This window comes from Perissodus microlepis, chromosome 12 (assembly GCF_051167445.1).
Source record: "Perissodus microlepis isolate ML-2025 ecotype Zambia chromosome 12, ASM5116744v1, whole genome shotgun sequence".
Taxonomy (NCBI): domain Eukaryota; kingdom Metazoa; phylum Chordata; class Actinopteri; order Cichliformes; family Cichlidae; genus Perissodus; species Perissodus microlepis.
This window is the reverse complement of record NC_140472.1, coordinates 11173006-11184639: the sequence shown is the minus strand read 5'-3', so window position 1 is coordinate 11184639 and position 11634 is coordinate 11173006. Positions and strand designations below refer to the sequence as shown.

Below are 11634 nucleotides of genomic sequence, written 5' to 3'. Positions count from 1 at the left end.
GATACAAAAAATTGAACTACACTAGACTCATCTTTATATAAAATGATCAAGAGTTCATGCATCTGGACTATATACCATGCTGAGCTACACACTACATAGTTCATCTTTCAGTACAACAAAACTATTTACTCTATTAGAAATGACTTAAGATCAAACACAGAATATATTCATAAAGCATCTGTCAGAATGCTAAATACACATGTGCAAAAAAAGGTGTTAACGGATCTTTTCCCAGACATGACATGACAAGTAAAAAGTCACAAGAGCTTCTTGCCCTTTAATTTTACTCTCATTGAGAATGCTTTATGAATACAATATATCCATGTATTATACAATGCAGAACTCCCACTCCCACCCACAGCAGTGAACATGAAAAATAAAATACCTCTGTCTTAAAAAAATTTTTTTTCTTTTCATCGATTTCTTAGACATCTATTTATTTACAGTGTAATGCTATAAAGTCAGAAATCCCTTTTTGCTCAATGAGACACACACGCACAGACACAAAACTAAAGGAGATAGAGGGAACTGAAAACAGTAAATGGATGACAGAGCGCTAGTACTGCGAAGGAGCATGTACCCTTTTGGTCTTTATCCGTGCTGGAGTGTCCTGGGGGTACCGAGATGGTGAGTCAGTGAGAAAAACCTCTACATCATCAGGCACTTCTTCTAGAAAGTTGGAAGGAACAAGTCCCTTGTGTCCATTGAGCTCACCCTGTGGAGTACATGAGGACAGAGAGACTCACTGTGGTGTATTTAACTTTCAATTTTTACCTCGTGCTTTAAACCTTTCTCCGCGTAGCAGGGATGGAGAATTTCAGCGGCAGTAAAACTGAGAAACTTGAGGAACACTCACCAGCCACTTTATTAGTTACACCTGTTCAGCTTCTCATCAGCGCAAATATCTAATATCCAATCACGTGACAGCAGCTCAATGCTAAAAGGCATATAGATAGGGTCAAGACGAGCTTCGGAGGTTGAGGACAAAAAGAGTTTTAAGTGATTTTGAACGTGCCATGGTTGTTGATACCAGAGGGGCTGGTCTGAGGATTTCAAACAATTGCTGATCTACTAGGATTTTTCCAACAACCATCTCTAGGGTTTAAAGAGAACGATCTGAAAAAGAGAAAATATCCAGTGGGCAGCAGTTCTCTGGGGGAAAATGCCCGTTGATGCCAGGAGTCAGAGGAGAATCACCAGACTGCTTTCAGCTGATGAGGAAAGCAACAACTGGTTATGACCAGCAAATGCAGAAGAGCATCTCTGGATTCAAATTGGTGGTGGTGTAATGGTGTCGCTTAGCATCAGGTCACCATCATTTAAACACTACCTGAGTAGTGTTGCAGACCATCCTAATCCCCTTATGAACACAGTGTACCCATCTTCTGATGGCTGCTTCCAGTGACATAATGCATCGTGTCAGAAAGCTCAAATCATCTCAACTGGTTTCTTGAACCAGTTGACTGAACCCAAATGACCTCCAGAGTCAGCAGACAGCAATCCATCACAGCACCTTTGGGATGTGGTGCACGACATGGATGTACAGCCAACACATCTGCAGCAACTGTGTGATGCTGTCATGTCAATATGGACCAAAATCTCTAAGGAACATTTCCACAATCGTCTTGAATCTGTGCCACGAAGAACTAAAGCAGTCCTAGAGGAAAAAGAGGATCCAACCTGATACAGGAAGGTGTACCTAATAAAGTGGTTGATGGTTGTTTTCCTCACGATTAATTTCCTTCTCTGCCAAGCCTGTTCTTGTGTTGCAGTTTTAGGCCAGTTAATCCTTCATTATATTCCTTCATTCTCACATAACCATCTTTAGATGCGTGTTATCATTTTCCTTTGACTGCAGGAGAACCCTCCTGTGTTTGACAGGATCTTGGTATCATATGTTCTTTCACAAGAAAACAATATTATGATTGATTGATTTGATCATTTGCATAACTGTATCAGGGAGAAATCTGATCACTGACACCTAAAGAAGCATCTTCAGCTGTGAGAAATCTGGCCAAGATCTCAATGCCTGGCTTCAGTCTGGGATTACATGAAGACAGAACCTAAATCTGCCATGAAAAACTGTAGTTGCAAATTGGTTCCTGTAGACAAAAGGTAGTCCGCTACAGTAAAGCATATTCTATACCATATTTTTCAGACTATAAGGCGCACTTAAAATCCTTTAATTTTCTCAAAAATCAACAGTGCGCCTTATAATCCGGTGTGCTTTATGTGTGAATTTTGGTTGTGCTTACTGACCTCGAACCGATTTTATGTGGTACACGGCACTCAAAAATCTGTCAAAAAATGTTTTAGTATGACTTTGGTAAGCTACGAAGCCGCACCACTTGATGGATTGTTGGAGCATTACAGCTACCGTAGTCAGGAGCCTTGTGGAGTAATCTGGGTCCAAAACTCCCTCTGCTTCAGGTCCCAAAGTCAAACGAACACTGCAGCATCACTGAGAGTTAAAAACTGTCTAAATTCTTTCATAAAATGATCAGCGTTGCTGCTTTACCAGGTGTAACAATTAAGTAACAATTAAATAACATCCAGGCGTCCATGAAAACAGAATTTATTAAATTTAACGGAGTTAGAAGTTAGCAGGAAGTTAGCTCGCTAGTTTCCATCTAAACATGATATAGCATGTTCTGACTGAGAAATTTCTGAAAAATTAAAACGTACAGCTCTGCTATCACTTCCAACATAAATGAAGACAGGAAACTAAACAGTAGTGACTTTTGTACGGTTACTGAAGTTGGACTAGCTGGTATATAATGATGTGCTACGTGATCGCTAGCGACACAGCTATGTTAGCGTAACATAAACAGTAAGGCTGGAGGATGAATGCTAACTTTTTTCTACTCGATAAAAGTTAACGTGAGGGTTCCCAATGGTTAGGGACAAATGCAGTCGCATGGCAGGATGCTGTAAACATACCAAACTTCAACCGGGAGAACAACTGAGATAATCCAGCCACAATAGTGGCAAAAGTTAGTCATTAAAATACTGCAACAACATGGCAATAGAGCAGCTGCAAGAGAATTCAACATTAATCAGTTAATAGTACGGAAGTGGAGGAAGCAAGAAGAATGAGTTGAGTAAAGTTTGACTTATCTGACTGCTTTGTTTCGCTTAATGCGCCTTATAATCCGGTACACCTTATATATGAAAACAGACCCATTCATCGACAGTGCGCCTTATAATCCGGTGCACCTTATGGTCCGAAAAATACGGTAAATTAATTTATAAAGTGCCCCAAAACCTTTAGCTGAATCGCTTTTTTTGTCCATAAACCTCGTATTGCTTTGTCCTCTGGTCAGCTCATGTGAATTCTGTGTACTTACATAGTAAAACCCATCTTCATCTATTTCACCAAAAACTGTGATGACATCACCGGCACAGAAAGTCAGTTCAGTCTGTCAAAGAAGAAGAAGAAGAAAAACAGCATTACGACATGTTTAGCCCATCTCTGTCCGTCACAGCAAGCGAGCACTCTCCAAAACATCCAGTTCTCGGGCAGTGTCATGAGTTTGAAATGCTTTTGCTTCCTTCTCCAAATCACTGTGATGCATCTTAAACACTAGTGTCAATTCAGTCTCAGCACTCAGGACTGTTGCAACTGTTAATGCATCAAATGTTGTAACTTTGAAGACAGGATTGCAGCACACTGGGCACATCTCTTTTATGGGATTCTGGAGAACACATAAACCAAACAGCGCATGTGCACAATATGTAGGAGAGCGGTCGACACAAAAGACCAAACCAAGGAGGGGAGATGCTGGCTCAGGCAATGCATGTGAGGGCTTTAATTCATGATCACCGAGGAGAGGACAGAGGGCCGTGGCCTGGCATCCGAAGCCCACCTCCTCTTTTGCACTCCAACAAACGGGTGGGGGGGAAGAAACACACACAGAGCAGACAATACCGTACCCTCCTAACCCTCACTCACCTCCTCATTCAGTCTGTTGCCTTCATACTGTGTCGGTGGCAGTGCCAATAGAAAGGTGAGAGTAAGTGAAATGGGGGGAGGGGCCAAAAAAAAAAAACAGCACAAGCTAACACAGCGCTAACTCCTCAGATAACCTCACCTGTGCACATATTATCCAGGGAATAATAATAAGGGAATAATTCCACTTTGTCTTAAAGAGTTTAACAAGAAGATTAATACAACTTCATCTGTCTGTTAAATAAGACCAGGGCGCCAGGTGAGCAATCGTCTCCAGGGCTGAAATATGAAGCCAATCCACAAATGGGTAGTTTCACATTTTTTAATGGGAGAACAGTGGTTGAAGACCACAGGATGAGCAAAATTATTGCGACTGAACACGGTGAACTTGCAATCTCATTTCCATTTAAATGGCTGCTTCGAATACAGGTACCAGTTTTCACTTGCAGTCAGCTGACATCTTCAAAAGGAGGCGCGTCAAGATGGCAATGAAATGGCAATGAGACCGAGTCAGTCTGCTGTCAATTTCCCCCTGAATAGGGTGAAGCTGGCAAATGCATCCAATCTGTTTGTAATAATACGGCAATTAACTGTGATCTGCACACAAAGAAACTCAATTAAACTGAAATACACATAAACTTGGCAGCTGCTTTACAACTGAAAGGAGTTGTTGTTGGTGGGCGACCAGTTGGTTGCCACCAGCTACTTGTGATTGGTTTCCAGCAGCAAAAAATTAAATGCAATGACTAAACACATTAAGGGTTCTGCGTGATTAAGGGCTTATGTGCTTCAACTGAACGCAGCTGTCTGTCAGGGATTACCTAACCTAACTGAAGCCAAAAAAATGGACCTTTCATGCCTTTAACCCAATTATCTGACAAATAACAGCCTGCTACACAGTGAACTGGATATCTAAGGAATTTTTCTCCATTTTTTTAGGAACCTGTTGAAAAGTTAGCTCCGAAATTTAGCACCTCGCCCTCTCATTCAAGTGTGGTTGTGAAGCTCCTAAAAGCCAAGATGGTGGTAAACCTAAACTCATGAGCATACTTAACGTAACCTAAGATAAATAAAGGTTGACACAGATTTGTTTTTTAAACCACAAATATGTGGATCCCTCCCTGCAGCCTCATGTCTGTTCATTTTTAACAGACAGACATGACTGTGGAATCAATCTTCTCATGCAACTCTTCAACACAGTGAGCATCTCTCAAACGGTCAAAATATTCCTTTAAATGCTAAACCTTGGAAAAAATACTAGCATTAATAGTAGAATATAATCTCTCATTGCCTGCACGACTCAAAATATTTGGTGCTTTTTCTGCTTTTACGCCTCTGTGACAAACAATGATTGAGACATAGCGGAAAGCTGGAGCTGCGGGGGGACGGTACCTCGACGTCAACGTTAGGGGAGCTCTCTCGGGGGTCGTAGTCATACAGAGCCACCATTCTTCGCGTGGACATTGGATGCTGACGCCCGCTTCGCCTGTTTCTTTCTATGAAGAAGAAAAGCAGAATGCAGATAGAGAGACAAGAATAATCACTGGTAAGAATGTAAAAACGGAACTGGGTGTGATGACCAATGACCATACATAATGCTCGTGTAAGACCCTGTGCCTTCAGTTTAAAGTGTGTCCATGTTAGAATGACAGAAAATATAATACATGTATTCAAAATCATTATATCTGGAAAACCCCTTGAGATATACCATCTCATTTTCAAGAGGGGTACAAAAATTTAGCCCACAGATGAATAAAGATGGTGAAGAGTGAAAAACAAGCAGTAAAGATGAAGCAGAGAGCTTAAGAGCATCTCGCTGCACACAGACCTCTTTTGGACTTTCTGGACCTGCGATTTATTGAGCGGCCATCTTTGAAACGGTCACAGTTCACTTCACAGGAAAGCAGAAAAACATAATTAAGCAGGGAGAGTAGAGGAAAGGAGAAGCGAGTCAGTAAAAGACAGTCCAGTGTATCATTAAGTTGGCTAGATAGACACAAAGGTTATCAGGGCAGAAGGAAGAAGAAAAGTCAGATGGTCATTTAGGAGGAAAAGAAAAACATGTCTCACCTAACTTCTCCACAGGAGTGTTAAGTGGGAGGAAGCCCTGTTTAAGGAGCTGGTCCATCATTTCATCGTCTTCTGTTTGGATCTCGGAGACCATGTTACAGGGGATCAGACCCACTCGATCTCGGATCTCTGCCCGGTAGAAACCATCCGTGTCTTTGTTCCCAAACACCTAAAAGAACAAGTATCAGAGTCAAAGGGCAGATACCATGAAACTGACAGATTAGGAGTGGACAGCTTATCCGGTCTTTAAGTCTGACGCCATTTGCCGTGTCTGGGCCCAAACTCCACTGCCGGTCCCCAAGTGAAACGATCACTGCGGCATCACTGAGAGTTGAAAAACTGTCTAAATTCTTTCATCTCTAATAAAATGATCAGTGTTGCTGCTCTACCAGGTGTAACAATTAAGTTTAACATCCAGGCATCCATGAAAACAGAATTGATTAAATTTAACAAAGTTAGCAGGAAGTTAGCTCGCTAGTTTCCATCTAAATATATCATGTTCAGACTGAGAGATTTCTGAAACAAATTCATACGTACAGCTCTGCTATCACTTTCAACATGAATGAAGACAGGAAAGTAAACAGCAGTGATGTTTGTAGGGTTACTGAAGTTGGGCTAGCTGGTATTTAATGATGTGCTATGTGATCGCTAGCGACTCAGCTCTGCTAGCATAATATAAACAGTGAAGCTGGAGGATAAACGCTAACTTTTTTCCACTTGATAAAAGTTAACTTGAGGGTTCCCGATGGTTAGGGACAAATGCAATCGCATGGCAGGATGCTGTAAACGGACAAACTTCAGTCACTAGAACAACTGAGATAATCTATCCTCAATACAAAGCTCCTTTGACTACGATGACCTGGATGACTGAGAACCTTCACAGACATATCCTCAATACAAGGTTAGCCATTAATATACTGCTGCATGGGCTGGGCTGTAGTTACATCGTAAGGTTTTAAAAACTGAACTTTAAAATGAATATCGGTAATAAAAACCCAGAGAGGCCAACAGTGATCACTGACCGTTTTTAGGAGATTAAATGGAACAAGATACAAAGCATTAAAATATGTTAAAAACACATCAGCCTTAATTAACGCAGAGTAGTTTGGACCCGGAAGCAGGATTCATCACGTCATCACTTAAAGACCGGATTGCTATTTAAAGGCAACAACATTTAAAGGTGGGTGAATTTAATAACAAAAAATTGGGGGTTATGAAGCTAAAGGATGACCGATATAGGATTTTTTTTAAGGTGCATACCAATATTTGGTGATTTTAAAATCCAATATACTGATAGATGCTGATCCTTTTTTCTTTCAGACAGCCTTCCTTGGTTGTTGTGTTGCCAAAGGGGTAGGGCTGTGCGATATGACCAAACTCTTATATCCCGATATAAGACATCTATCATCCCGATAACTAAATAAATCACAAAAATTTAACATTGTCTGTAAGTTCTGTGAATCTCAGGCAGCTGGACTTGCGTGAAGTGTTTCCAGCTGGGCGTCGTGTACCTGGAGTTGAGTGTTTTAACTGATGCATGAAACTATACAATTTTAGACATAAGTTGTAAGGGCCACCAAGTTGCAGCGTGCTGCGGGGAAAAGCCTGTTCTAATGTTTGAGTCTAAGGTTTATGTTTTAGCACCTGACGGCTCTTTTTTGCTTCTCATCCGTAAATAATCTGCATACTCTTTCACGTGGTTCAGTTTATTTTGAAAAGTCTCAACAGGATTGTGAAAGGTTTATGTAGAAAATAAACAAGCGGACACACGATGGTTTTACCGTCGTTATTGCTAACGACAATGCATAAAAACAGTCGCTTGTCCATCCGTAGTGTGGTTATATTAAATATAAGAGAAAGAGAGAACTTTAAGAAATTAATATAGCCACTACAGTGACCATAAAAACGATGAAAAGATGTTGCTGTAAACAGTTTATTTTGCGACACCACGAAACAAACGATAGTGTAAAATGAAACGATAGATGTTTTTATGTTATATCGAACAGCCCTACAAAGGGGAGTGCCCTCTGGTGGACAAACTATGCAACTTCATCACTCAAAATATGGCTGAAGGGTGTTTCTGCCATTTCTTCATTAATTTTTTAAATTTTTGTTCATTAGCTGTTATAAATGCTGATATTGATAGATTAGCCAATAACTAATATCGGCCAATAATACTGCCCCACCATGTCTGTATGGTATGCACGTATTTAAAGAGACAGTCTACCACCTTGATGATCTGGCCTTCCTTGAACGGCAGCTCCTCATCAGCAGCGTCGGGATTAGGAGACATGGACAGGGGGTCATAGTCAAAGAGAGCCACAAACACACGGGTCATCTCCTCCGGCTCGGACTCCTCGTAGTAATCCGGGGAGCGCCGTCCCCGCCCGTGCCTGCGCCCACCATAGCCGTCTGAAACATAGAGGAGGCCTCTGCTGCTACTACCAGCCTTATACAGCCACGTTGGCTGTAGAGGCAATGAGAGCAGAAGATGTCTCTTTGTTAGAGCTGACAGGGGAGCGGGCGATGAGATGCATGTGTGAAAAAGGAACCAGGGGTTTAATGCGATAAATACAATTTTACCTTGGTTATAATATTAACTTGGAAAACAATCAGGCCCCTTTTTTTTTTTAACGAAACGATCGAAACACACCGGGGTTCTTTGTTCACACATCTCTGCTTGCTGGCATGTCAGTTACCAAACGTCACACAACAACACAACACAGGCAGGAAACGCGTGTCAGGCAGTTTTGGGAGGGTGCAAGGGAAGCTGAACAACCATACACACCAGGAGGACACAAGTAACACTGCACTGTTGCTCATTGCTGTTTCACTGCCTTATCTCACAGAGGCTGATTAGCATGCATGCTTTCACGAGTTCAGACACAATGAGGAGGGCGTTCCCACAACAACACAGGTGTAATGTCATGCTCTGAGGCCAGATCTGGAAACAATGTGCAGAGGAAAAGGGCAAAGGAGGCACATTCACATGGGTGATAACACATCAAATGCCCCAGCAGCTCCTGGCAGCATAGATATCAGGGACAGTGAGGGGGAAAGGATGAACCTGATATCAGTTCCTCATGCTTCTCATGGATCACCATGTTAAATGTTACAATGGCAGATTGTAAGTCTAAAAAATGGCTCGGAGATATTGCAACAACTTCCCACTTAGCAACTGAAATATGCCATTTGGGTGGTGTAAAATGTGCTTCAACAGTCGGAAGTAATGAATGTGCACCTGAGTGATACCGACAAAGCAGGAATGCAATAATTCATCCAGTAGTGTGTCCGTCTTTCTCACTGTACTGTAAACAGCTCATGCAAAAACGAACAAAAGGGGCTACAGTCTCATAAAGGCAGGGAGAGGGAAAAGAGGAGGTCGAGGAAAGAATAAGGTGGGAGGGGAAGGAAAAGAAAAAGGCATTGCTAAGTTGCAGCAGGTTGGAGAGTGGGCTGGACATGGAAGGTAGATGGGAAGACAGGATAGGTGGGTTGGGGTTTCTTGGGGTTTAAGGCATTAGGAGTACATACAGGGAAGGGATTTTCATTCTCCAGCAACAGGAAAAAGTGGCCAGTCTTGTCTTCCCCCGTCAGCTTTTTTCAGCTAAGCTAAACTAAACCAAACAAAGCGGCTGTCCAGCACAGAACAAAGACCACCGCGACATCACGGCATGTGTTCAAACAACAGCGCTTGGGCTTTTCTGGCATGGTCAAGGTGAATTGTCATCTTGGAGAGAAGCTGTACCACATACCATATTGATCCTCTGAGGACATAGATCGCCATATCCTGCGCCGAGCTACACTGCCATAGTAAACATCCTCCTTGACGGGTGAGAGGTTCCCCTCACTCCCCTCACTGTTACTGTCCATGGTGATCTCTACAGAAGACACCAATCACAACGGTCAGAGATCCCCCCTCACACACACTCTGCTCTACCCCATGGCCCATTCACTCATGCTGAGACAGTAGGATGATGAGGTTACCCTGAGGTGGGGGTGGGTGGGTGGGGTTAGGGTGCACAAGGCAACAGGTTTTCACTCTGGAGTCACTGGATGTAAAACAGCAATGCTTGCACTGTTTGCGAGGAGGTCGGATTGGCTTGGTAATGGAAACATGTTAACCCACGGTAAACACAGGGACAGTGGGGGCGTGTCTGAGGTGAACTTTCCTGCAAAACTGCATGTGAACATTTGGCAAATCCAGCTCATGAGGATGGACAGCTACAGGGTGTGCAAACACCACCACCCCCCTCAAAAAACAAAACAAAAAAACAAAACAAAAAAAAACACGGGGGGTCTACGTGGTTGTTTAAGCTCTATGGGAGAGATGTACAGCTTGGCTCATATGGGTAAGACATGGTATAAATCACAAGCACAAACATCAGTGGCCCTGCAGGTGGAGATCCTCATGTGGTGACCTCACTAACCAATGGATGGAATAGGTCGTCGCTGAGGAGGGGTGCCGATGTGAACCGGCCTCCTCCCTGAATGGTCCAGACGATCGGCGCTTCCATGTGACGGCGAGTTCCCAATGATCTTAGGAGTGAAAAACAACAGAGAAGAAGTTAGCACCGCGATTCACCTACAACCTGCAGGCAAGTAAACATTTAAAATAATATTTCAAAAAGAAATCCCACAATCCTGTTAAAACAACTAAAAACAAAAACATAAGAGCAAATGATGTGGTTTCCATTTGTCCTTAGGAAGGCAAAATAATAGAAAAAATAATAATAATGGTAAAGAAACCGAACAAACCATCAAAAGAAAAGTAAATCAAATCAACCCCCAACACAACAACATGGACAGGGGTTCGGGAAAGGTCAGATGTTAAGCTAAAGACCATTTGTTTGTTTTGTTTTGTTCTGTGCATGTCAGCACCTTGATGAGAAAAGGAAGCAAATGATGGCACAAAGAGACAGAAATCATGGTGAAAGAACAGAGAGAGCGAGAGTGGGAAGAGAACAAGTATGAGCTTTCGGAAGCCGGAAGCTGCGGTCAAATGAGCAAAAGATACTAATGCCTTTAGCCTGTGGCTTCGGATCACATCAGCTGAAACGACGTGAAAAGTCGTGATGAAGAAGAATTTTAAGACAGAGATGAAGGCTTAAATGAATCCCAACAGGCTAAAAGTCTTGAATTGGCCTCCTTTTTTGTATGTGAAGTGATGGAAAGCAGGAGATGGCTGGAGCTCTAGAGGGTGAGACATGGAGAGCAACGTATGAAGTCTGCAGCTGGCAGAGAGAAGAAGGCACAGGCGGGGGGAGAGCAGAGGAGCAGCATGTCCCCATGCACTGCACAGAGACTTTCCTTTACATGGAGCCTTTCCCCTCAAAGACATGAGAAGTCAAAACTTTGTTAAATGGCCTTTAGGTAATTTGAAAGTTCTACTTTATAAAATCCACCGAACACTAGAAATACAAGCAAAGTAATTCACACAAAATAAAACATCAAATGAGACCAACCATGACCATGTGATAAACTGTCAAGAATGGAGGAAAACAGAAAGTCAAACGAAATAAAGGGGGGGTCTCTTAAAAAGAAAACAAAAACAAAAAAACAAACACACAACATTAAGAAAACAGAATGGCTGCAGCTTGCTGATGGAAAGTACA

The 11634-nt window shown here is 42.4% G+C and overlaps 1 protein-coding gene across 19 annotated transcripts in view; it reads right to left on the bottom strand.

Moving 5' to 3' along the window:
- The window catches only part of rimbp2b (RIMS binding protein 2b), a 116432-nt gene that overhangs the window by 4070 nt on the left and 100728 nt on the right, over window positions 1-11634 (bottom strand). For 13 of the 19 annotated variants that reach the window (XR_014801818.1, XM_084946493.1, XM_084946494.1 and 10 more), the window contains 9 exons: window positions 10450-10558; window positions 9775-9900; window positions 8250-8431; window positions 6020-6188; window positions 5778-5840; window positions 5342-5445; window positions 3953-3979; window positions 3348-3419; window positions 581-715 (listed from right to left, as the gene is read on the bottom strand). Coding sequence is in view for 18 of the 19 variants with exons in the window: in XM_084946493.1 (XP_084802619.1) it covers window positions 581-715; window positions 3348-3419; window positions 3953-3979; window positions 5342-5445; window positions 5778-5840; window positions 6020-6188; window positions 8250-8431; window positions 9775-9900; window positions 10450-10558 (987 nt within the window). In the remaining variant the exon portion in view is untranslated. Of the gene's footprint in view, window positions 1-580; window positions 716-3347; window positions 3420-3952; window positions 3980-5341; window positions 5446-5777; window positions 5841-6019; window positions 6189-8249; window positions 8487-8509; window positions 9901-10449; window positions 10559-11634 lie in introns of those variants that run through there. The other 6 variants (XM_084946476.1, XM_084946484.1, XM_084946479.1 and 3 more) reach the window with 4 other exon arrangements.